The following is a 26,094-nucleotide window of genomic DNA, read 5'->3' as shown; positions in this document are numbered from 1 at the left end:
AAAACCTCTATTAAACAATTCTATATGGAGTGAATAACATCTTTCTTTATTGAATTGTTTAATAGAGGTTTTTTTCTAAATTATACACACACACACAAATTAACACACGTTAATTTGTTTTTGGAGAACGCTCATTAAGGAAAGCTCATTAACCCTTTTGTCACCAACCCTGTTGAAACCAGCTCTGGCTCTGTAGTACAAATGTCTTGTTTTCATAAGTTTTGAATTAAAATCTTCCACCAAACCTTAGTCACAATTTCTGTTCCTAACACTAGCTGAATGATAACCAAGTTATTTTACTAAATTCTTTGTTATATTTGAAGTAATTGAAGGAAACACAGAGCATCTCAAAATAAATACAGTAACAAAAGGGTTAACAGAAAATAAAACATGTAAAAGCTCATAAACCCAGGGTCTCATAAAACAGGTCCTTGTAAAGTGATGTATTACTGCAACATGGACTTAGGCATAGGAAAATTTATGGAAACAAACACAGGACTATACATGGTTCTAAAAATGAGACAGTGTAGGGATCCAAATGTACGGAATGATATAGGAGTTTAGTTATAGGACAATATAAAAATATGTGTGTAGCTGACACTTGGAAAGCAAATATATACTGGTAGCGTGTACCATGCTTTCATTAATTGTTTTAGGTGCCTGTGTAGTTGTGTGCAGACATAGGTACCTCCTTGGCCCATTCACCGTTGACTCGGAGGAATATCAAAGATGTGACAGCTACAGGGAGGAAGAAAGAGAGAGAGACAGAACTGTATGTGTACTCTGCTGGTACTCAATTTCAGCTGATGTCTTGCAAACACCTTGCACATGCAAGTGCTACCAGTCAAAAGCTCCGTATATCGGAAGCTAGCAAGTGCATGGGGTCATCAGGAGAGAATGTGCGCCGTTTCGGGGCCTACCTCTCGACGGCATCAATGCGCACCGACCCCCCTCACTGATATGAGGCCCCGCTTGCTAGATCAGCTGGTTATGAAGAACTCAATATACTTCTAGCCATCGCATGAAGCAGCATGAAAAGAAGTACCTTGCTCAAGAACACCATGCTCTGCCCAGACCTGGAATAGAACCCATGACCATGTGATCATGAGGCAAACCCCTAACGTATATGTGCTGTATAGAACCATATATGAACTCTAAAAAGGACAGGGTACTCTGGTAAGACATGAAAAAAAAGATAAAAACAACTTCACCCTTAAAGGTAAGACAGTGGGAAAGGTTTTGGTGAAACACACAGGACAGTTTGGTATACTCCACACAGAAGGAACAGAATTGTTAGGACTAAGTTATACACATGGGGACAGAAATATTAGGACAACATTTTAAGCACACAACACTACAAAAACATGACTCAAAATGTAGAACGGACTTTAAAACAAACTTATAAATTTAGAATATATTAATTCCTGAAAGAATTTTCAGAAATGTTTCAATATTCTAAATTTGTCTTTGTAAACTATAAAAACAGAATGGTACAAAATAATATACAAAAAAGAAAGAAATCTGCTATATATATAATGTTTTTCCATGCATCTTGAAGTGTGCACCATTTCCATATTGATGGTTTGGAATGCATTTAAAAAATTCTAAGAAGGCAGAAAAATAACACAAAAAGTAATCAAAGAACACATCAACATTCCAAGAGTTTTGCAACATTTTCAGATGTGACATTGCTGCTACTACTACTACTACTACTTCTACTACAATCACATGACAATCAAGGTAAACAGTTGGGGGCCTGGGGGGGAGGAAGGAGACGTAATGTAGACATTGGTGGTGATTGGGACGGGGGTGGGGGGGAGACAAGGGTTTATACCTGTATTTGTTCAAAGGGGACTTCAAACGCAAATGATTCATTGTAGTATGGATTCAGTGTACATTTCTTGATAGTGGTTTTCTTCTTCTTAATTCTTTTACCGTTTAGCATCAGAGATATCTTAACATAAGGATCTAGATTGAAAAAAGAGAAGCACAAAGAAGAGCGGCTTGAAGGAGACATGAAGACAGAAGGTGAAAAACGGAGATTAAAAAAAAAAAAACATAAACAAACCAACAAAGACACCGCATGCACGAAGTGGTGGCCTTGTTGCTGGGTCGTAAGATCAGGAAGAAGTTTGGTAGGAATAAAAAATAAAAAGAGCAGATTAAGATAAACAAAAAGCCATTAGTTGAAGAATTCCCAAAACCTGGAAGAAAATTTTATATTAATACAAATATGTGAACAGAGACCAGAGGTGGCTTGGTTCTTTGCAATTTGGTTATATTTGAAGAAATAACTTGGAACCAATGATTAATCCTTTAGTATTCAGATTTCTTTGTCAAATGTTAATCTTCTTTTATTCCCATTCTTTTGAATTAGTTATGCTTTTTCTTGTAGATTTGAAATTCCAATGACATGATTGTTTATTTTTAGAATTACATAGTAGGATAGGTGTGAGAGGCTGGATCTGGCCAGTTTGAACATAAAACAGGTAGAAATTTTTGGGTTGGATATGGCTGGTTTAAATGCTAAAGGATTAATGCCGGAGAAACATCCATGTGTGTGTGTTGGGCAGTGGGGGGGGGGTATTAGCCTTTGTGGACGTTACTTTGATTTTTTTATACATTTTGTGGATGTTACTTTGTTTTTTTTATACATTTTAACCACTTACGTCTTCACCTCTCTTTCCATGGCCACCTCCGTTAAGTCCATACTTGTATTAATATTAGCCCAAACACACATATATATATGTATATATATATATATATGTATGTATGTATATCATATAAACACAGAAATCTGAACACAAAATTCCTCTCTGTCCATTACCATTATTTGGAGTGTTTACAAAATGAATGTTCTTCTTATTGCTGTCATTGTTATCGTTGCCACACCAACAATATTGTCATCATCATCATTGTCATCATCATCATTATCATAATCATCATTTTTTATCATCATCATCGTCATTGTCATCATCATCATTATCATAATCATCATTTTTTATCATCATCATCGTCATTGTCATCATCATCATTATCATAATCATCATTTTTTATCATCATCATTGTCATTGTAACATTTTTCATCACTTGACACGTTAACGAGTCTGTTTCAAAGAAGGAATTCTTTATGTTCAGATTTCTACATTTGTCGATGAAGAAATAATGCTGAAGAAAATGGATTAGAATAATCGTGAAGAATGTGAACAAAGTCTGAGCTTGTAGCTGAAGGATGTAGCAAATATGGCAAGCCATTGGAAACAAGGTAAGAGCCCCAAAGTCAGCGAGACGTCTTGAAAAGACGCAGCTGAAGATCTCCCAACGAAAATACCTGTATTTGTTCAAAAGAAACTTCAAATGTGAAAGATTCATTGAAGTAAGGATTCAAAGTATGTTTCTTAATGGTTGTCTTCTTCTTTTTCAGTCGTTTATTTCCCAGATATAAAGTTATTTTGACGTAGGGATCTGGTAAAGGAAAAGATACTCAGGTGAAAAATGCAAATTAGGGGATCAGTCACTGACTCTGAGTCAATACAAAGAGTGGGTGGCACCAATGGATGATCTTTCATTCATTTTTTTTTAAAGTAAAAAACCCCATCAATTGTGTGAGATGAAGTAAAATAGACATGTCAAGTATGAACTTCTGGTTGTTTTGAGAAGCTTCCAGAAACAAGGAGAGTGAATTGAACAGGGAAGTCTGGATGTGGAAGCACTCCGTCGGTTACGACGACGAGGGTTCCGGTTGATCCGATCAACGGAACAGCCGGCTTGTGAAATTAACATGTAAGTGGCTGAGCACTCCACAGACACGTGTACCCTTAACGTAGTTCTCGGAGATATTCAGCGTGACACAGAGAGTGACAAGGCCGGCCCTTTGAAATACAGGTACAACAGAAACAGGAAGTAAGAGTGAGAGAAAGTTGTGGTGAAAGAGTACAGCAGGGAACACCACCATCCCCTGCCGGAGCCTTGTGGAGCTTTGGGTGTTTTCGCTCAATAAACACTCACAACGCCCGGTCTGGGAATCGAAACCGCGATCCTATGACCGCGAATCCGCTGCCCGAACCACTGGGCCAGGGAAGTCTAATTAGATTCTGAAATGAGGGAGTGTTTATATGGTTGCTCAACTTGATGGAAATAACAGCTTAACCTAACCCATAACGCACTGGGATTTGCACTCACATAGCATGGACTGCTGAGCACATTTATGAAAATGAGACAACCATGCACCACATAAAAAACCAAAAATAATTAAAATATCTTCTTAGTATCTAACGGTGGCAACTTTTACATCATCTGAAAAGTCATAAGTTGAACTATTAGTCCTCTTGCATTCTGTAGGGTATCAGAGCGTTTGAGTGACATTAGACCCCAACAAACACCCATAATGCATCTATCTGGGCCACAATCGTGACCTGTCGACCTGTGCCTGATGGCCATGATCATGGCCCATCGTGTTTTATGTTCTCTTTCTCTTTTCTCTTTTACTTGTTTTAGTCATTTGACTTCGGCCATGCTGGAGCACCGCCTTCTAGTCGAGTAAATCAATCCCAGGACTTATTCTTTACAAGCCTAGTACTTATTCTATGTCTCTTTTGCTGAACCGCTAAGTTACGGGGACGTAAACACACCAACATTGGTTGTCAAGCAATGGTGAGGGGACAAACACAGATGCACAAACATATACACACATACATATACATATATACGACGGGCTTCTTCCAGTTTCTGTCTACCAAATCCACTCACAAGGCTTTGGTCGGCCCGAGGCTATAGTAGAAGACACTTGCCTAAGGTGCCACACAGTGGGAATGAACCCGGAACCATGTGGTTGGTAAGCAAGCTACTTACCACACAGCCACTCCTGCGCTAACTTAACTGGTATTTCATTGGTTGCAACGATAAGTGTTTCAGTTTATCTGGTCAACAGAACAGCCTGCTCATGAGATTTACATCCCAGTGGCTGAGTACTCCACAGATACACATACCTTTAACGTAGTTCTCAAGGAGATTCAGCATGACACAGAAAGTGACTGGGGGGGGGGGAGCTTTCTGAATTACAGGTTTTACTCATTTTTGCCAGCTGAGTGAACTGAAGCAATGTGAAATAAATTCTTGCTTAAGCACTCAGTGCGCCACCTGGAATCAAACTCATGACCTAACGATTGTGAGATAAATATTCTAACCACTAAGCCATGTGCTTTCATAGAAATAGCAGCTAAGTCTCCCACAAATCATACGCTAATGTCTGTTTCACTCACTGGACTGCAGCCATATCAGGGAGAACTCCCTTGAAGGGTTCTGGTGAAACATATTGACCCCAGAACTTGTATTTATTCTATTGATTTCTTTTGCTGAACTGCTATGTTACAGGGAACATAAACAAACCAACACCAATTGTCAAGTGGCGATAGAGATAAACACAAAGACACACCTACATAAATACATACACACACACACACACACACACACACACACACACACACACACATATATATATATATACACACACAATGGGCTTCTTTCAGTTTCTGTCTACCAAATCCATTCACAAGGCTTTGGTCACTTTGAGGCTATAGAGAAGACACTTGCCCAAGGTACCACGCAGTAAGACTGAACCTGGAACCATGTGGTTAGGAAGCAAGCTTCTTACCACACAGCCATGCCTGCACGTATATATATATATATATATATATATATATATATGTGTGTGTGTGCTTTTGTGTGTGTCTTTGTGCTATTGTTTGTCCACCACCACGAACAGACAACTGGTTTGGCTTGTTTACAGCCTAGTAACTTAACAGTTCCCCAAAAGAGATTGATAGACTAAGTACCAGACGTAGAGGAAACAAAGAAATACTAAGGTCAATTTGTTCGACTAAACCCTTCAAGGTGAGGCCCCAGAATGGTCACAGGCCAATGATTGAAACAAGCAAAATAAAAATAAAGGAAAAATATGTTAAATCTATTCTTGCAAGAATATGGTTACAGACAGAGCTTCTAAAATTAGAACTGTAATCAATAAAAGACAGGAACTGTTGTCAAATAACATTATTCTGTTGGTCCAACCAAACAGAATCAGAGAAACGGTTATTGTGCAACTGGCTATTGATTCCTTATTACCTTGGCACAATGCAACATTCTTTTGAAACCAGTGAGCAAGTTTCAATGTGGTTCTGTGCCTTGCAAGAAATAAAAGCCAAACTTGACTCAGATTACACTCTGCCACTTCAAAAAAATATTATCCTTTATCTTTTACTTGTCTCATTCATTGGACTTCAGCCATGCTGGGGCACCACCTTGAAGGATTTTCAAGTTAAATGTATCAATCCCTTAAACTTGGTACTTATTGTATCAGTCTCTTTTGCTGAACCGCTAAGTTACGGGGATGTAAACAGACCAGCACTGGCTGTCAAGCAGTGGTGAGAGACAAACACAATGACACACACACACATAGATATACATGTATACATATGACAAGCTTCTTTCAGTTTCTGTCTACCAAATCCACTCACAAGGCTTTGGTTGGCTTAGGACTATAAAAGAAGACACTTGCCCAAGGTGCCATGCAGTGGGACTGAACCCAGAACCTTGTGGTTGGGAAGCAAGCTTCTTACCACACAGCCACTCCTGTGCCTGTGTTAGATAATGTGGTCCTATGATCCCTTACATTCTGGAAAAAGCTGAGAGGGTCAAGGCTGGAATGCTTTTGATCATATTTCTACTTATTCGATCCTTACCTAGGGTTAAACAACACCAATATTCATCTTGCAGATTTGAATAAATTCCAGCATCATATTGGTAGATATTTTAACATATTTTATTAATCAAGAGATGGGGTGGATGACAGGCAAGATTTGAACACTGCAATAAAAGACAATCAAACCAGTCATCATAAAACTATGTGTGGCGCTTTACCATTTGTACAATATGTGCTGCATCGTATTGATTCCTTACACATTGGTCCATTTCATAATTATGAGGAAAGATCAATGAAATTCAATGATGTTCACATTTCTTCTCCAAGACAAAAGTTTCTTCTGGGAAATATTGCTGTATAATGGACTCAGATTTTTTCTTCCTTTTTTATTCTTTGTGTGAATGAGAGGATGTCCTGGGGAAGGCATTAAATTGCATCCAATGGTGAGGGGTTTGGGGGTTTTTTTTGGGGGGGAGTATGAAGTTACACCTTGGTCAGTACTACTCACAGGTCTGTTCTGGCCCAGAGTGGTGATGCTTGTCAAAGGTTCCAATTACTGTTTGAGTTGTACAGGACTCAGAGGGTGTGGGGATGGCCCCCTAGACATGAGTTACATAGGTCCAGCTGTGTAGGGATATGCTTTCATGTCATGTGAACCAGTCCTACTGCCTAAGAGTTATAAAAGTCCTGGGTCTCAAGGATAAGTTAAGGAGAACAAGGGACTAGAAAAATAAACCGTAAATAACTGGCACTCCATCAGTTACAACGACGAGGGTTCCAGTTGACCTAATCAACCGAAGAGCCTGCTCTTGAAATTAATGTGCAAGTGGTTGAGTATTCCACAGACACGTGTACCTTTAATGTAGTTCTCAGGGAGATTCAGCATGGCACAGAATGTGACAAGGCTGGCCCCTTTGAAATACAGACACTACTTATTTTTGCCAGCTGAGTAGACTGGAGCAACATGAAGTAAAGTGTCTTGCTCAAGATCACAATGTGTTGCCTGGAATTGAACTGATGACCTCACAGCCACGAGCCAAATATCCTAACTCCTAAACCAGGCACCTTTGCAGATACTGTGAATAGATAGGTAGATGACAACAGGAAACTACTGCTGAATCTCTGGACTCCAACGTGGAGGGTCACAACTGCCAATTCCTGTAGGCAAAGCACATGAAGAGAAAGAGTCAGAAGATGAACTATTTTAGGGGCTCTGAGACAGGTGGATGGAAGGGCAACATTCATAACCATTTTCTGATTCCTTTGACAGCAGGTAGAAGCAAAAAAGCCTTTTTGCAGGGCCTTCAAGACTGTTATGAAGATGGGCAACATCTATGGTCCCTGTAGGACTCCTGAGATCGGTGCATGGGAGGGAAGCATCCTGGACCTTTGTTAGAATCTTTGAGACTAACAGAAAGAAAATCAGGAAAGTAGAACCACAACTCAACAGGAACAGAACATCCGATAGGCTTCCTCTTAGTTTCCATCAACTCAATTTCATTTGTAAGACTTTTGGTCATTCAGGGGTATGGGAGAAAATATTTTATTAAAAGTACTGTGTAGTAGAATTGAACCCCAAATGATGTGATTGTCAAACAAACTCCTCAATGTCAAGGTCACAGCCTTATCATTTTCTTATCTTATATTAATGATTCCTGTTGACTTCTGGCAAAAATTGGTGGAATATTTGACAGAATTTCTGCCAATATATTATTCTGGTCTAGAACATTCTTGAGTATTAGAGGACTCTTGTGTTGCTATCTTTGGAATTTGTTTTGTAGAACCTAATGCTGTTCAGATGGAGGCACATGGCCTAGTGGTTAGAGCAGTGGATTTGCAGTTGAGGGATGCGGGTTCAAATCTCAGACCAGGCGATGTGTGTGTTTATGAGCAAAACACCACATGGCTCCAGCAGAAGGTAATGGAAAACTTCTGCTGACTCTTTCACCACCACTTTCTCTCACTCTTTCCTCCTGCATCTAGCAGCTCTCCTGTGATGGACTGGCATCCTGTCCAGGTGGGGAACCTATACGCCAATGAAACTGGGGAACTGGCCCCTAAGAGCCAGGCATGACTCGAAAAGGAACAAACAACAAACAATAACAACGCTGTTCAGATATCAGGTGCTACCTTCTTAATACAGCACTAGTTAAGTTTTTATGAGGGAGCCTCTAAGAAGTCTTTGAACCTGCTAGAGATATAAACTAAATCCCCTCAAATCACTCACTATTTTCTTTAAAGAAGGAAGGACATTTAAGGTAATTTAATATTATATATACAAAAAGACAGGATGGTCACATCTGGAACATTCATTATAAGTTCATTTGATCAGAGCTGAACCTGAGATAGACAACAACATTCACTAGTGTAATACAAGCAAGGTAAGATATAATTTGGTACAAGTGTTGCCACAAGAAGTTGCTAGAATTGTGTAATAGTGGATTGACTTTGGAGATCCTGTTCTGGGTTTTATTGTATGTTTTACTTTCGAAAGTCTTTTTCATAAGTGAGAATAACTTGTAGACAATAGAACTTTAGAAATCAGAGTTGTTTTCCCCTTCAGTGATGTACCAAACCATGGCTGTCAATCACAGGTATCAACCAAGGCTGAGGAAGAACCAATTATAGTTACCAAGCAGAGATATTAACAAAGGCTGACAGTCGGTGAAGTACCAGTCAAGGTTGATAATCAGTGACGTTTTGAAGTTGTCAGTCAAAAATATTCTATTCTGCTCTAGGCAGAAAGCCCAAACTTTTGGGGGAGGGGGGGCAGTCGATTAGATCGACCCCAGTACGCAACTGGTACTTAATATATCGCCCCCCCCAAGGGATGAAAGGCAAAGTCAACCTCTGCGGAATTTGAACTCAGAACGTAAAGACAGACGAAATGCTGCTAAGCATTTTGTCCGGCATGCTAACATTTCTGCTAGCTCGCTGCCTTTGTCAGTCAAAAATATTAACCAAGACTGATAAGTACCAACCAAAGCTGCCAAACAGAGATATCAACAAATGCCAACAGTCAGTGAAGTACCAACTGAGGCTGATAAATCCTAAGCTGACTGAAGTAAATGACCATAGTTTATTGACCATAGAAAGGCCAAATGTACTTTCAAGGGATTTGATCTCAAAACTTAGCTTGATACAACTAAATGCTACAAAATATTAAGCTTAGTGTTTTGTTTTCATTAACTAGCTTAGTGTAGAGTTAAGAAACAACAGTTGTTCACAAACCACAGTAAAAAAGTTGTCAAGAGAATTTCTGTTTACAAACCAATAATAACTTCTTCATAATTAATAAACTCATTTCATTATATATATATATATATGGAGGCGCAATGTCCCAGCGGTTAGGGCAGTGGACTCATGGTTGTAGGATCGTGGTTTCGATTCCCAGACCGGATGTTGTGAGTGTTTATTGAGCGAAAACACCTAAAGATCCACGAAGCTCTGGCAGGGGGTTGGTGGCGATCCCTGCTGTACACTTTTGTCACAACTTTCTCTCACACTTTCTTCTGTTGGCCTGCTTGCTTAGCCAGCGGGGTGGCGTCATTTGAAGGCTAAAACAGTGCGAAGCGCATTGTGACCAGTGATCTGTAGCAACATCTGATAGCCTGGTCGGTCACAGTGATCAGTGATATATATAAATATATAGTATTATTTGGGTAAAAACCTTATAACATGCATTTAAAAGTTTTTACGATTGTTATTTGGTTATCACATGTTATCCTACTGTGGGGTATATTTCACGAAGCTGTTGCTGAAAAATATTTAACTATATAATAGTAATTCTAAAGGCTGATCTTGTATAATAGCATATGAATATAAACTCAGCTGGTGTGTGGTGCAGAAACAAATGTAGTGACGTCTATTAAAGCCTCAAATCCCCCATTCCCATGTAATATTATTTTAAACGATCTATGTAAGTAATTATTTGGACCTTGGGTAAATGTCTTTCACTGTTTAGGCTCCCTAATGTCATCCACAGTTACAATATAATTGTCACAGGATCTATGTCAATGAACACTTCTTTCATTATATATATATATAAAATTGAATAAGGGTAGAAATTGATATTAATCAATTAAAACCAGTGTCCTAACATATTTAAAAAATCCGAAGATTAAAATATTTTTACATACAAAATTTAAAGGACTGACCACTAAAAGTAGACGGACAACACTAAAAGTGGACTGTCCACTTTTAGTGGTCAGTCCTTTAAATTTTGTATATATATATATATATATATACACACTCTATTATAGACAGCAAAATGATTAATTTACCTGATAATCCTCCTACATCCATCTTCTTGAGGTTTTTGGCTTCCAGGATGACCACAGTTAATTTGCCAGCAGTGGGGACATAGCGCAATGAGAAACATATATCACCAAGCTTGTTTTCCTATAAAATAAAAAAGTTTGACCACAGGTCATCTATTGAACACAACTGAAAGCTTAAAGTAGATTTGGTCATTTAAAAAAATTTTTTTTTTTGGTTTTTGGTTATATTTTTTTAACTTTATACTCACTGTTTGGCCGAATGTCTGTCAAATGCCACATTGCCATTTTTAAAGAAGGGAGAGCAAGTGAAGAGTCTTGGGCACAGCTCTCCCTCATGACTAAAGGATAAAACACAATTGAGCACACACATACACAAATACACACACACAGATACACACACATACACACTCACCCACCAACACACATGCACTATGCTCATGGACATATACACTTACTACACACACTAAATATATGAACATTGCATACACACATGCACACACACACACACACTCATAAACACACACACACCCTTACATATGAACATGTACACTCACAAATATACACACACACTGAACTTACTTTATTAATACAGATAATTTGTTAATTCACTAATTAAATATACAAATGATAAATAAAAATATGATGTGTGGAAGTAAAAAAAAACCAAAACTTACTTTCTCAGCATCATTATCAGGACTGGTGAGATCCCTCCATTCTTCAATTACTGATCCAAGATCTATAGAATTCATTGGAACTTGGACTTGACCAATTTGGTCATGCTTTGAAAAGCGATCAAAATCGTAGATCGCAAATATTAGCGTCTTACCCGTAATATCAGCATAAGGTACGTTCTGCAAGAGAAGTGTAGAAAAACGGTAATTAGAAGCTGTAATTATTTATTTTCAGAAGGGTGGTGGTGGTGGTAAATGAGGTCAGTTGAAGTTACAGAAATGGTAAAATAGCAGACTAAATGTAGTATTTCGGTTTATTTTCTTACATTCAAAGTCACAGACTGGCTACATATTGTGTTCAAGGTAAATATCACAGATGCCGATGATCTGGTTTAAAGAATCTGGTTAAAGACTGAAGCCAAATATAAATTTCAAATTTTGGCACACAAGCAGCAATTTCAGGAGAGAGAGTGAGTCAATTATCTTGACCCCAGTGCTCAACTGGTACCTATTTTATCAACCCCGAAAAGAGAAAAGGCAAAGTCAACCTTAACCGAATCTGAACTCAGAACATAAAGAAGGATAAAATGCCACTAAGAATTTTGGTCCTTACAGTAACAATTCTGCCAGCTTACTTCTGAAGCCAAATATTGCAATTAGTAAAACATAAAGGTGTGCTTGCTATGAATTTTACAAGATGGCTTTGATTACAGAATGCAGTTATAGAATACAATCACAGATGATGATTATTGATTGTAGATGCTGACAGTCAAATACTGAGAGTGGTAACTGAATGTTAGCTTCTGACAGTAGTTATGGAACACGATTAGAAATTGGTGAATACAGACTGTAGTTACAAACTAGTTACTAAAATGGTTGCTCTTGTTACAAATCATTCTCCTCACTGTTGTCACAGATGCAATTACCAAATTGTAATTACAAATTAATGAATACAGACTGTAGTTACAAACAGTGGCTGTTGTTGTTAAAAATAATTCCACTAACTGTCATTACTGATGGTGATTACTACTAGTGGTTACTTTATATTGTTACAAATGTAATTACCAACTGTTGTTAAAAACAGAGGTTATTGACTGCTGTGGTTATTGGAAATGATTATGGGTACAAAGTGTAGTTACTAGTGGTTATAGAATGTGGTTAGTGAATAAAGGTTTGGTTGCGGGTATAAACTGCTTGCTGAATGTTTTTATGGAATATGGTTAATGAATGTGGTTATGGAATATGGTTAATGAATGTGGTTATGGAATATGGTTAATGAATGTGGTTATGGAATATGGTTAATGAATGTGGTTAAAGACAAATGACTAGTTTGGTTACAAACTGTGATTATTATCTGTGGTTACACAATGTAATTACAGACTGTGGTGATTGAATGTGGAAACAAAGTGTGGTTAATGACCGTGTCACTGGGTATTGTAGCAGAATGTCATTACAGACCATTGGCACCAAATGAAGCTACAAACTATTGTTACATAATGAAGTTACAGACTAATGTTACCAAATGAGATTTGGACTGTGATTAATGAATGTGGTTAGTGACTACAATTAGTGACTTTAGTTAGAGACTGAACTCGTACAATGTGGTTGCAGAATGAAATCACCAAACGAGTTTATACAATGAAGTCTCAGATTGTCATTATATAAAGTAGTCACTAAATAAAGTTACAGACAGTTGTTACTGAATGTGGCTAGTAACTGCAGTTAGTGACTTGAATATTATTGCAGACTCTCATCACCAAATGAAGGCATCAGCTGTGGTTACTGGAAGCTGTTCAGCGACGTGCAACCAAGAGTATACCCTCCATCGGGCATTTTCCATATCCTGAACGCCTTACTTCCCTGGGCATGGACACATTGAAACTCCGATGTCTGGCAGCTGACTTGGCAGACACCCATAAAATTATCAACCATCTTACAAACAATAACTCTGAGCACCTTTTCAAACTCCACCCGTCTAAAACCTGTGGACATGTTTACAAAGTCAGAAAACAGCACAGCTCCCATGACTTTAGAAAACATTTTTTCATGCTAAGAGTTGCTGAAGCATGGAACAAACTGCTGGCATCAGTTGTTAGTTGTCGGAGTACTGCATCCTTCAAAACTTCCATGCTTCCTGAGATTCGCCAACACTACACCTGATTTTCTCCCCTCCATACATACGCAAGCATGTATCTGACTCATACATTGTTCGCTTTCCAGACATTTGTACATTACTGCATATGCTTTATATGCACTTTCTGACAAGTTGTGGTGCACCTGAGCACTGTATATAGTAATTTCATTATATATATATTATATTATTACTGTATTATTTACAGAGAGTTTGTACTGTATGAGATTACATACCATGGTTATATACCCTGGTTACATTATCAGGGTACAGACTGTGGTTATTGCATCAGGTTACATTCTGTGTTTGCTGATTGTAGTCACTGAATGTTGTGACAGACTTTGACTACAGACTGTAGTTACAAAATGGTATTGTTGACTGTCGGTACCATATGAGGGTACATTCTGTAACCATGGTCTGAGGTTATTACATGAGACTGGGACTATTGTATGACTTACCAGCTGTGATTATTATAAAGATATACAGACTGTGACTAGTGTCTGTAGTCACAAAGTGTTGTTACTGTCTGAGGTTAGAAACTGGGTTACATTCTCTGGTTGTTACATGAGGTCACATTTTACATCTACTTCTATATTGTGGTTACTGAGCATGGTTACTCTATGAGATTACAACTCAAATTACATGATGTTATATGCTTTGTTACAAACTGATGTTAAATATTGTTACATACTGATATTATTATATATTGTTGTTACATACTGTTCTTACACACTGATGTTACCTACCGATGTTACATACTAATGTTACACACTGATGTAACATCCTGCTGTTGTTGTATGAGGTTAGCAACCTCCTTCACAACAAATATATGGGAAGTTGAAGCTGGTATCTGTGTGTCTAGGCCAGAAACATCTAGAATTGGATGGTCTCTGTTATCGAGCAGATAGAGAGGGATCATTTCATCTCTCCTCTTGCGGAGGCTGACAGGAAGAGCATTCTCCTTCCTAGATGTGACTGCATGCAACTCAGGAATTGCCATCAAAGTGGCAATGAATGATCGAAGGGTGGAGGAGTCGATCACTCTGTGAATCCTGAGTGGTTGCGATTGGTTGGATGATGATGATGATGAAATTAATGATGATGGCCATGATGATGTTACAGGCTGTAGTTACTACGGCTACAATAGTTACTGTGGTTACTGCAGTTACCATGGTTACAGTGGTTACTATGCTAACTGTTGTTACTATGGCTACTTTGACTGATATGGTTAGTGTTGTTACTGCAGTTGCTATAGTTACCTATTTCTTTATTACCCACAAGGGGCTAAACACAGAGGGGACAAACAAGGACAGACATAGGTATTAAGTCGATTACATCGACCCCAGTGCGTAACTGGTACTTAATTTATCGACCCCGAAAGGATGAAAGGCAAAGTCGACCTCAGTGGAATTTGAACTCAGAACGTAAATCAGACGAAATACCTATTTCTTTACTACCCACAAGGGGCTAAATACAGAGAGGACAAACAAGGACAGACAAACGGATGAAGTCGATTATATCGACCCCAGTGCGTAACTGGTACTTAATTTATCGACCCTGAAAGGATGAAAGGCAAAGTTGACCTTGGCGGAATTTGAACTCAGAACGTAACGGCAGACGAAATACGGCTACGCATTTCGCTCGGCGTGCTAACGTTTCTGCCAGCTCGCCGCAGTTGCTATGGTTACCGATTACTGTGACGGTCAGTGGATGTGACTTACCTTAAATGTGAAGGATTCATTAAATACTGGATTCAGTGTTTTCCGATGGACTTTTGTTTCAAATTTCTTCTTTTTGTCGGGCATTAGATAGACTTTGACGTATGGGTCAGACGTCCCAGACATATCCATCCCAGGTAGGTCGGCAGCCTGTATTACATTTACTGTTAGCTGGAGAAGAGAGAAGAGGGAGAGAGAGAGAGTTGTTAGCTGAGGCTGAGCTGAGGGGTGGTGAGAGGTAGACTGTGGAAAGAGAAAGGGAAAGGGACAGAGAAGGTGGAAAAAGAGGGAGGGAGAGAGAGAGAGAGATAGAGAAAGCAGGAGAGGTGAGAGTGAGAGAGAGAAAGAGTGAGGAATGGAGAGAGAGAGTTGTTAGCTGAGGCTGAGCTGAGGGGTGGTGAGAGGTAGACTGTGGAAAGGGAAAAGGATAGAGAAGGTGGAAAAAGAGGGAGAGAGAGAGAGAGAGTTGTTAGCTGAGGCTGAGCTGAGGGGTGGTGAGAGGTAGACTGTGAAAAGGGAAAGGGAAAGAGACAGAGAAGGTGGAAAAAGAGGGAGTGAGAGAGAGAGAGTTGTTAGCTGAGGCTGAGCTGAGGAGTGGTGAGAGGTAGACTGTGGAAAGAGAAAGGGAAAGGGATAGAGAAGGTGGAAAAAGAGGGAGATAGAGATAGATAGAGAAAGCAGGAGAGGTGGAGAGTGAGAGAGAGAAAGAAGTGAGGAATGGAGAGAGAGAGAGAGAAAGTAGGAGAGAGGGAGAGAAGTGATGGATAGAGGGCAGGAGGGAAGGAAAGACAGAGAGGGAGGGAGGGAGAGAAAGGGATGGATGGAGCAAGGGAGCAAGAGAGGTAAGGAGAGTAAGAGAGAGAGAAAATACAAAATGAAAGGAATATTATAGGAATATTATCAACATAAGGCGGTGCCCCAGCATGGCCACAGTCCGATGACTGAAACAAGTAAAAAATAAAGATAGAAGATAATGCTGATACTCCTCTCTGATTTGTTTTGGATGTGGAGTATCCCAAGTTACTCTTGTCGCGAGAATCAATCAATCAATCAATCCGTCCAGAGTGATTGTTTAACCATTGATACAATATCTTAGCTTCTATCTTTTTATCTTTTATTCATTTCAATCATTAAACTGCATTCAAGCTGGGATGTCACCTGGAAGGGTTTTAGTTAAAGAAATCTTCAAACGAGAAAAAGAAATCCAATGATGCTTCAAGCACCGAATGAACTACAATTTGGACAATTCCAGACTATTTTATCGTTACAGAAAGTGGGGTTGCTCATGAAGCCCTCATTTCATTATGATATCTCTCTGATCAGGTCAAGTCCAAAACAATGTAAACAAAAAATAGAAAAGAAAAAGGAAAAACGAACCCTGGTACTCATTCTATTGGTATCTTCTGCCAAACCCCTAAGTTATAGGGTTCTAAAGAACGAAGTCTGGTGGGGGACAAATACAAACACAAAGGCATATGCACATGCTTGTGTGTGTGTGTGTGTGTGTATATATATATATATATATATATATATATATATATATATAATAGTGTACATTTAAACACAAGAGAAAACTACCTTTAACAGGTAATTTTTACATGCTAGAAGAAACAGTCAAAACAACCAAAACCAGATTTAAGAGCAATTTTCGAAGTCATTTTGACTGGTTATTGTAGCATGTAAAAATTACCTGTTAAAGGTAGTTTTCTCTTGTGTTTAAATGTACAATATTTTATATTGAGAATATGTTGTCTATTGACTTTTTATACATGCTAGGCCACTGGTGGTGAAATTTCTAAAAATATTCACCACCCTATATATTTTACGTATATATATATATATATATATATAATATATATATATATTATATTAAATTAGAGATAAAACCACTATTAGGCAAATCAAACAATGAAAAACTTAAGCCAATACATAAAATTAATTAATTTATATTATTTTAAATATATATCAAAAGTATTAAAAACTTAATAAATTTTTAATACTTTTGATATATATTTAAAATAATATAAATTAATTAATCTTATGTATTGGCTTAAGTTTTTCATTGTTTGATTTGCCTAATAGTGGTTTTATCTCTAATTTAATATAATATAATATTTTACTATAAAATTGGATTCAATCCTAAATCTGATTTTTCCCTGTAAGTTTGGATTTATTCCCTAATATTTTATTATATATATATATATATATATATGTATAAAATTATAATTTAAGATACCTAAGAGATACCGCCACGCTGGCCACTTGATGAGATCGATATTTAAATTAGCGATCTTATCCTTATTTATATATATATATATATATATATATATATATATATATATATATATATGTATACACACACAGGCAGCCATTTGTGATTGCATGCACCACTAGAGTACAAATCCATGTTTACTATGTTTTTGTTGTTAAACATTGTTTGTACATAATAATGCAATCACCAACCTGACATTGGTGCTTTACTGTTCAAATACCTAATTCTCTTGAATTCTGGAAATTTGTGTGTGTGTGTGTGTATATATATATATGATTTTGATTTTGATTTTATCTAGTTTCAGCTCACGAGTTGTGGCCATGCTGGGGCACCGCCATTCGGTGTTGCTACATGATTTTACTTCACGAATGCTTTTTAGCAATTGCCATTTGGTGCATGAGACAGTTTGATGCAGCTGCCCTCATCTGCACCTCCTGCCGTGAAGTTGGTTCGTCTGGGACACCTGACAGGAAGAGGTCCAGCTTTATTTGAAAGACATCTGCATCCACCCCATGCAGGTCTCTCAGGTCCTTCGGGAGGATATTGAAGAGCTGTGGACCTCTGAAGCCCAGGCTATCACAGTATCTTGTCCTACATCTTGATGGCAAATTTGGAGTCCTTGGCACTATGCAGTGGCACCCAGTTCTTGTATTTGTGTAACTCTCGATGCCAAAGTTTGGGACAAGTTCTTCCAGGATCTTCCAGATGTATATTATGACACATCTTTCTTGCCTACACTCTAAGGAATAGAGTCTTAATCTCTTGAGTCGTTCCCAATAGCTTATATGCTGCACAGAGGCTATCTTCTTCGTGTAGCTTCGTTGGATTGCCTCAAGTTCTGTGATTAATTTGACACTGGTTGGTGACCATAGCTGAGAGCAATATAGGTTGAAAATATGTGGAAAACATAAAAAGTGGAAGAGAAATGAAACGAAAGCATTTCTCTTCCACTTTTTATGTTTTCCACATATTTTCAATTCATAATTTTGCCACGTGGTGAATACTGAATCTCAACTATTTTTGCTTCTTTTATATTTTTATATGCCGGTGGCACGTAAAAGGCAGCATCCATTTGTGGCCGTTTGCCAGACTCGTCTGGCACCACCATCCATTCGTGTCCGTTGCCAGCGCCGCCCCAACTGGCCTCATGCCGGTGGCACGTAAAAGCACCATCCGTTCGTGGCTGTTGCCAGCCTCGCCTGGCCCCTGTGCCGGTGGCACGTAAAAAGCACCATCCGTCCGTGACCGTTTGCCAGCTCCGTCTGGCACCTGTGCGGGTGGCACGTAAAAAGCACCCACTACACTCACGGAGTGGTTGGCGTTAGGAAGGGCATCCAGCCGTAGAAACACTGCCAGATCAGACTGGGCCTGATGCAGCCTTCTGACTTCACAGACCCCAGTTGAACCGTCCAACCCATGCTAGCATGGAAAGCGGACGCTAAATGATGATGATGATATATTACAGTAATCCCTCGTCATATTGTGGGTCACCTATCGCAGTTTATTATTTAAGCTTATGTCGATTCCTCCGTGGTGTTGTTTTGCATTTATAATAAAATAAATATATACAAATTATAAAAATAATTTTAAAAAGTATACAGTACAGTACTATTTCTACTTCGTGGATTTTCACCTATTGCAGGGGTTTTCGAATGTAACACCTGTGATAGTCGAGGGATTACTGTGTATACACACACACACACCCATATATATATATATATATATATTATATATATATATATATATTATATATATATAATGTATGTATATACAATAGGCTTCTTTCAGCTTCTTCTATCAAATCCACTAATATGGCTTTGGTCAAACCAAGGCTGTAGTAGAAGACATTTGCCCAAGGTGCCATGCAGTAGGACTGAACCTGGGACCCTGCAGTTGGGAAGTAAATTTTTTACCACACACCCTTTTAATGAAAATATCTCTAACTTCATACATCTCCTGATTATCAAGAACTCTTTCATTAACATCATCTCAAAATGCCAAGCATTTGGTATTTTCTTGTATCCATGGCGACAAGGAATGTCCTGTTTTCTAAAAACCATGACATTAGCTGTGAGGAATGGTTATGGCATGACATTTGGCATTTCTGTTTTTTGGTTCTTTTATGCTGCTTGGGATTTGACCTGATCAAAGACATCAAAATGAAATGGTGGCCTAATGAGCAATTCCCTTTCTGTGACAGTGGAATAGTCTGGAAGAGTCCACATTCTGGTTCTTCCGATGGGTGAAACATTATTGGATTGCTTCTTGTTGTTTGAATTGGTACAATTTGAGAATTGGTACAATTTGAGAATTGGTACAATTTGAGAATTGGTACAATTTGAGAATTGGTACAATTTGAGAATTGGTACAATTTGAGAATTGGCACAATTTGAGAATTGGTACAAAGAATATGTAAAAATCACATAAAAAATGCAACAACTGCAATAATAATGGTTTCAAATTTTGGCACAAGGCCAGCACTTTCAGTGGGGTGGAGGAGATAAGTCAATTACCTCGACCCCAGTATTCAACTGGTACTTATTTTATTGACCCCAAAATGATGAAAATCAAAGTTGATCATGGAATAATAAAAATAATAATGATGCCTTTTTCAAATTTCGGCACAGGGCCGGCAATTTTGGGAGTGGGTGTAAGTCAATTAAATTGACCCCTGTACTCAACTGGTACTTATTTTATCGACTCCAAAAGATGAGTCAATGTCAGAAATAATAATAATAATATAATAATAATAATAATAATAATAATAATCCTTTCTACTAAAGGCACAAGGTCTGAAATTTTGGGGAAGGGGCTAGTCAATTGCATCAACCCCAGTGTATCACTGGTACTTTCTTTATTGACCCTAAAAGGCAAAGTCAACCCTGGAATAATAATAAAGAAATTGAGAAATAGGAGGACCTAGCCAGAGAGGAGAAGAAATTGTGAAAGATAAAGGTGACAATTGTTCCTGTGATAGTTGGTGCACTTGGCACATACCCAGACTGCTACCCGAGAGGCTGAAGGATATTGGAACTGAGACACATTTTCTCAAACTGTAGAAAATTGCAGTCCTGTATTCTACGTGAATCCTTAGAAATATTCTTGAAATTTAAGGAGACTTGTTATCACCAAACCTCAAGATAATATCCCTGTAAATTGAATAAGCTCTTAGCAACTTTTGTGTGGACTAAGATCCCTGTTGACAGGCCGCTGGTATTTATAGAGTGTTAAACACTTTTGGTATGTAAATTAGGGACTCCTTCACAGAGTAACTGCTGCATTTGTGGAGTATACAAACAGTTTAGCTGCATGTTGCTCTGGAGACTGTCAGAATGATGTAGACGCATCTGATGAGAACTCAATTAGGTTTGAAAGTTGATTAACTTGATTAAGGTTGTTCATAATTTTTTTCAGTCTGCTGAGAAATGGCTAAAATTTGCCCTGTTTATAATTACACCATAAGTTACATAATAATAATGGTAATCCTTTCTACAATAGATACAAGGCCTGAAATTTGGGGGAAGGGGTTAATCAATTACATCAACCCCAGTGTTTCGCTGGTCCTTATTTTATCAGCCCCAAAAGTATGAAAGGCAAAGTTGACCTCAGTGGAATTTGAATTCAGAATGTAGTGGCAGACAAAATACCACTAGGCATTTCAACCAGCATCCTATTAATTCTGCTGGCTCACCACCTTAAATAATAATAATAATAATAATAATATCCTACGCAAAATACTTTCTATGTAATCTCAAGTTTTAAAACAAACATAATTTTCGTATGGTATTCTTTTAGACATTCACTAGGACAACACTAAATACAAAACCAAATATATGGCACACTAGGCATAACAACAACATGAACTTCCAACCTGTTGTCTCTTGAGGTCTCTGGGTGAGACTTGGAGCCAACTTGTTCAAATGTAAAGCAAAAGTCAAACATAGAATAATAATAATAATAATAGACCAGGTATAGTTAGAGATCATCAACAAAAAAAATGTCTTCTAATCAATGTATGAATCCCAACAGATGACAGTGTATCTCTAACAGAAACAGAAAACCCTCAAAATACAAAGAGCTGGAAATAGCAGTAACATGAATGTGGAGCCTAAAACTGAAACAATCCCTATAATAATGGTGCATTATGTATGATTAAAAAACATACAGGCAAATACCTAACCAAAACACCAGGACTTACGAATATATATAACATACAGAAAATAGCACTACTAGGCACCGTGCATATCCTACGTAAAACACTTTCAATACAGTAAAAGTAAGAGCGCCAAAACAAACCACGGCGCATACCCAAGGCACACAGAGCTGTGCTTAGTAGTTCAATGAGAGCATGTGATAATAATAAGACTACTGAATAATAATAATGATAATAATAATAATTCTTTCTACTATAGGCACAAGGCCTGAAATTTGGGGGGAGTGGTAAGTCGATTACATCGACCCCAGTACTTGACTGGTACTTAATTTAACGACCATGAAAGGATGAAAGGAAAAGTCAACCTTGGCAGAATTTGAACTCAGAGCGTAAAGACAGACGAAATACCGCTAAGCATTTCACCTGCCATGCTAACGATTTTGCCAGGACACAGCTTTAAAAATAAAATAATAATAATAATGCAATACCAAATACTGGTATTGGAAGTGTTATCATGTACATTGTTTTGTCTTGGTATAAAAGATGGGCTACAGCAAATATTCTGCTCAATACCACAGATTTGCTTGTCAGTTGTTTGACCTTAACAAGTTGAGCATGTCCCTTAGTGGTTGACGATAAGTGCATCTCTGATCACGAGCAGAAGTAGTGGGGGAGCATCATAGCCATGTGTTGAGAAGGATTCTTTGGGGTTTGAATAATTCACCTCTGGAAACATGGGTGTTTCATTCAACGTCCTTAAACAACCCTTATTCAGGGACCTTTTGAGCGGGATGGGTTACTCGATCTGAAGAAAATTCTAACTGGGCCCCACCTGCAAAGTCATGCACTGTTTATCTTGATATGAGATCACCATGTTGCTCACATACAGTTGTGATGCATGTGCCTGGTGTGCCCTTATCAGATATGTAGCCATGACGGGTATATTGGGCTTCATTTATTTGTACCCTAGTGTCACTTTGATGGCATGTGCTGCTCTCTCACTCAATAATAATAATAGATACAGGAAGAATGTGGAATGTGAAAGCAGGAGTGGCACTAACTGTGGTTGGAGCATTTGGTAACTGGAATCTCTGACAAAAGGAAAGCCATCCATCCATCTATCCATTTTCTCTGCTCACTACTCCTGGGAGGGTCGTAGGGATGGGTTCCTCTAGCACCTCATCCTTAGGGTCCTAACAGAAGCAGCCATCATCACATTTTGGATCGAGATTCAAAAGTGTGACCAACAAAGACAATGAATATTATCTGACCACATCGTTTTTGATCTGCTCATGTCTTTTGTCTCTTTACTCTTTTACTTGTTTCAGTCATTTGACTGTGGCCATGCTGGAGCACCGCCTTTAGTCAAGCAAATGGGCCCAAGGACTTCAGAAACACTTTCACACAATTGGAATTTGCCCCAGCATTATGAAATTGCAAAAGATATCACTTTTGGGAACTGTAGAAAGTACTTCAGAAAGTACTGCCTATTTAAGGTTACCCAACTTGATAGGGGATCAGTTAAACAATCCAGTGTTAACAAGATCTCCGGTACCTTAACAAGGGGTATATTTGAATACCTTCTAAAATAAGCACAAGTTTGGGATCAGGGGTTATTAATTGTTCAAACCGATTGCAGTACTTGTCTTCTACTTTATTTTATCAAACCCCAAAAGGGTGAATGTAGAGTTGACTTCAGCAAGGTTTGAACTCAGAACATTCACATTTGGTATTTCGTTTGGCACGTTGTCTATTGCCCTAACAACTCATCCGACCGAACATTATATTATATTAGTGGGCTAAAAACCCCACGACAAAGTAAAACAAGAATTTGGTAGGGGGAACCAGGAGACTGATGCTGGTCATGCAAGTTGCATGTCTGGAACCAAGTGAGGGTTGGTGACAGGAAGAGCATCCAGCCCTTGATAATCTAACACAATGAATTCTGTCTGACCCATACAAGCATGGAAAAGTAGATGTTAAAATGACAATGATGATGTTTTACTCCCTTAGGACAAAACTTGAATCTGTCACAAATATAAGACCATCTCCCAAATATAAAATATTTTGGTAACTGTGGAATCTCTCATGAAAGGAAAACCATCCATCCATCGATTTTTCCCACTCACTATTTATGAGAGGGTCGTGTGTTGAGGAGGGAAGGATTGGTTCCTTCAGTACCTTCTCCATAGGGTTCTACCAGAAGTAAGCAGCATTAGGCTTTCAAGCTGGGTTCCCAAGTGGGACTCACTGAAACTGGGGACATTATCCAACCATCTCATCTTTGGTCGATCCCTAGACCTCACGTCAGTTAGAAAACCATCTCTCAAATTTAAAATATTTTGGGAACTGGAATCTATTACAAGACCATCTCTCCGGTACAAAGATTTTGATAAACTGGAAGAATATATTGATATCAAATTTTGGCACAAGGCCAGCAATTTTGGTGGAGCTGGGTAAGTTGATTACATCAACACTAGTATGCAACTGGTACTTATTTTATTGACCTCAAAAGATGAAAGGCAAGGTCGACTTCAGCAGAATTTGAACTCAGAACCTGTAGACAGGTGAAATGCCTGGCGAGCCAACAATTCTGCTAGCTTGCAGCTTTAAACTTGAAGACTATACCACAAAACAAAGACTATCTCTAACAAAAGGAAAGCCATCCATCCATCTATCCATTTTCTCTGCTCACTGCTCCTGGGAGGGTCGTAGGGATGGGTTCCTCTAGTACCTCATCCCTAGGGTCCTAACAGAAGCAGCCATCATCACATTTTGGATCGAGACTCAAAAGTGTGACCAACAAAGGCAATGAATATTATCTGACCACATTTTTGATCTGCTCATGTCTTTTGTCTCTTTACTCTTTTACTTGTTTCAGTCATTTGACTGCGGCCATGCTGGAGCACCGCCTTTAGTCAAGCAAATCGACCCAAGGACTTATTCTTTGTAAGCTTAGTACTTATTCTATTGGTCTCTTTTTGCTGAACCGCTAAGTTATAGGGATGTAAACACACCAGCATCGTTTGTCAAGTGATGTTGGGGGGACGAACACAGACACACAAACACATACACACACACATACATATATATGACGGGCTTCTTTCAGTTTCTGTCTACCAAATCCACTCACAATGCTTTGGTCGGCCCGAGGCTATAGTAGAAGACACTTGCCCAAGGTGCCACACAGTGGGACTGAACCCGGAACCATGTGGTTGGTAAGCAAGCTACTTACCACACAGCCACTCCTGCGCCTATAAATCCATTTTTTTTTCCTTTTTATCTTTTTATCTGTTTCAGCCATCTGATTGCGGCCATGCTGGAGTACCACCATGAAGAATTTTTAGTCGAACGAATCGACCCCCACAGTTTGTTTCTTTTTAAAGCTTGGTGCTTATTCTGTCAGTGTCTTTTTTTGCTGAACCGCTAAGTAACAGGGACGTAAACAAACCAACACCAGTTGTCAGGCATGTGAGTTTCCATAGATTTCTATTCTATGGATAAGCTCATGTTATTAGAATACTTACCATACAGCTACTCCTACACCTATTGTCTGTTGGAAAAAAAAACCGGAAAACATTTCTGAAATATGAGATATTTTGGTAAAATTAAATCGTTTGTGCTTACCTCGCCTTTCTGAAAATCGTAGTCCATTGAATATTGGAGTTTCCCTAATTTTACTTCAGATTTTGTACTTTCAGCATCTTCATTCTCTTCCATATTCATTTGCAGCTCCTCTAAGTCCGGCTGCACCTTGGCAAAATCAACAATAATTGCAGTTCCAAAGGACAAGTAATGTGTCAGCCAGATGGAAAAAGAACAAAAACTGGTGTTAGATGAAATAACAAGATGCAATGCAATGCAGACAAAACATGCAGTCTGGGTTTTACGTGTCGAACAGACATAGCGGAGGAGTAGGACCCAAGATGTTGGGAACGGTGAAGGTACCACACAATAGACAACTTCACAGATATGTCCTTATGTCTATGAATGTGCGTGTTGGTTTTGGTTGATATTGGACAGACACAGGAAAGGAGAAGGATCCGAAGCGGAAACACTGTAGGTACCACTGGTCAATAACTTCACAAATACATCCTTGTGTGTGTGTGTGTTGGCTTTGGTTGATATTGGACAGACACAGGAAAGGAGAAGGATCCGAAGCGGAAACA

The 26,094-nt window shown here is 38.6% G+C and overlaps 1 protein-coding gene across 8 annotated transcripts in view; it reads right to left on the bottom strand.

The window, feature by feature from the left end:
* LOC115223188 (synaptotagmin-1) overlaps window positions 1–26,094 on the bottom strand; it is a 143,257-nt gene that overhangs the window by 16,389 nt on the left and 100,774 nt on the right. For 5 of the 8 annotated variants that reach the window (XM_029793633.1, XM_029793636.1, XM_036512285.1 and 2 more), the window contains 5 exons: window positions 25,553–25,678; window positions 15,504–15,671; window positions 11,655–11,831; window positions 10,984–11,101; window positions 1,835–1,968 (listed from right to left, as the gene is read on the bottom strand). In XM_029793633.1, coding sequence (XP_029649493.1) covers window positions 1,835–1,968; window positions 10,984–11,101; window positions 11,655–11,831; window positions 15,504–15,671; window positions 25,553–25,678 — 723 coding nt within the window. Of the gene's footprint in view, window positions 1–1,834; window positions 1,969–3,331; window positions 3,466–10,983; window positions 11,102–11,654; window positions 11,832–15,503; window positions 15,672–25,552; window positions 25,679–26,094 lie in introns of all 8 variants that reach the window. The other 3 variants (XM_036512288.1, XM_036512289.1, XM_029793635.1) reach the window with 3 other exon arrangements.

Source organism: Octopus sinensis, linkage group LG22, assembly GCF_006345805.1.
Source record: "Octopus sinensis linkage group LG22, ASM634580v1, whole genome shotgun sequence".
In the NCBI taxonomy this organism is placed as follows: domain Eukaryota; kingdom Metazoa; phylum Mollusca; class Cephalopoda; order Octopoda; family Octopodidae; genus Octopus; species Octopus sinensis.
Note: the sequence above shows the minus strand (reverse complement) of the source record. Positions and strands in the feature narration are given on the sequence as shown.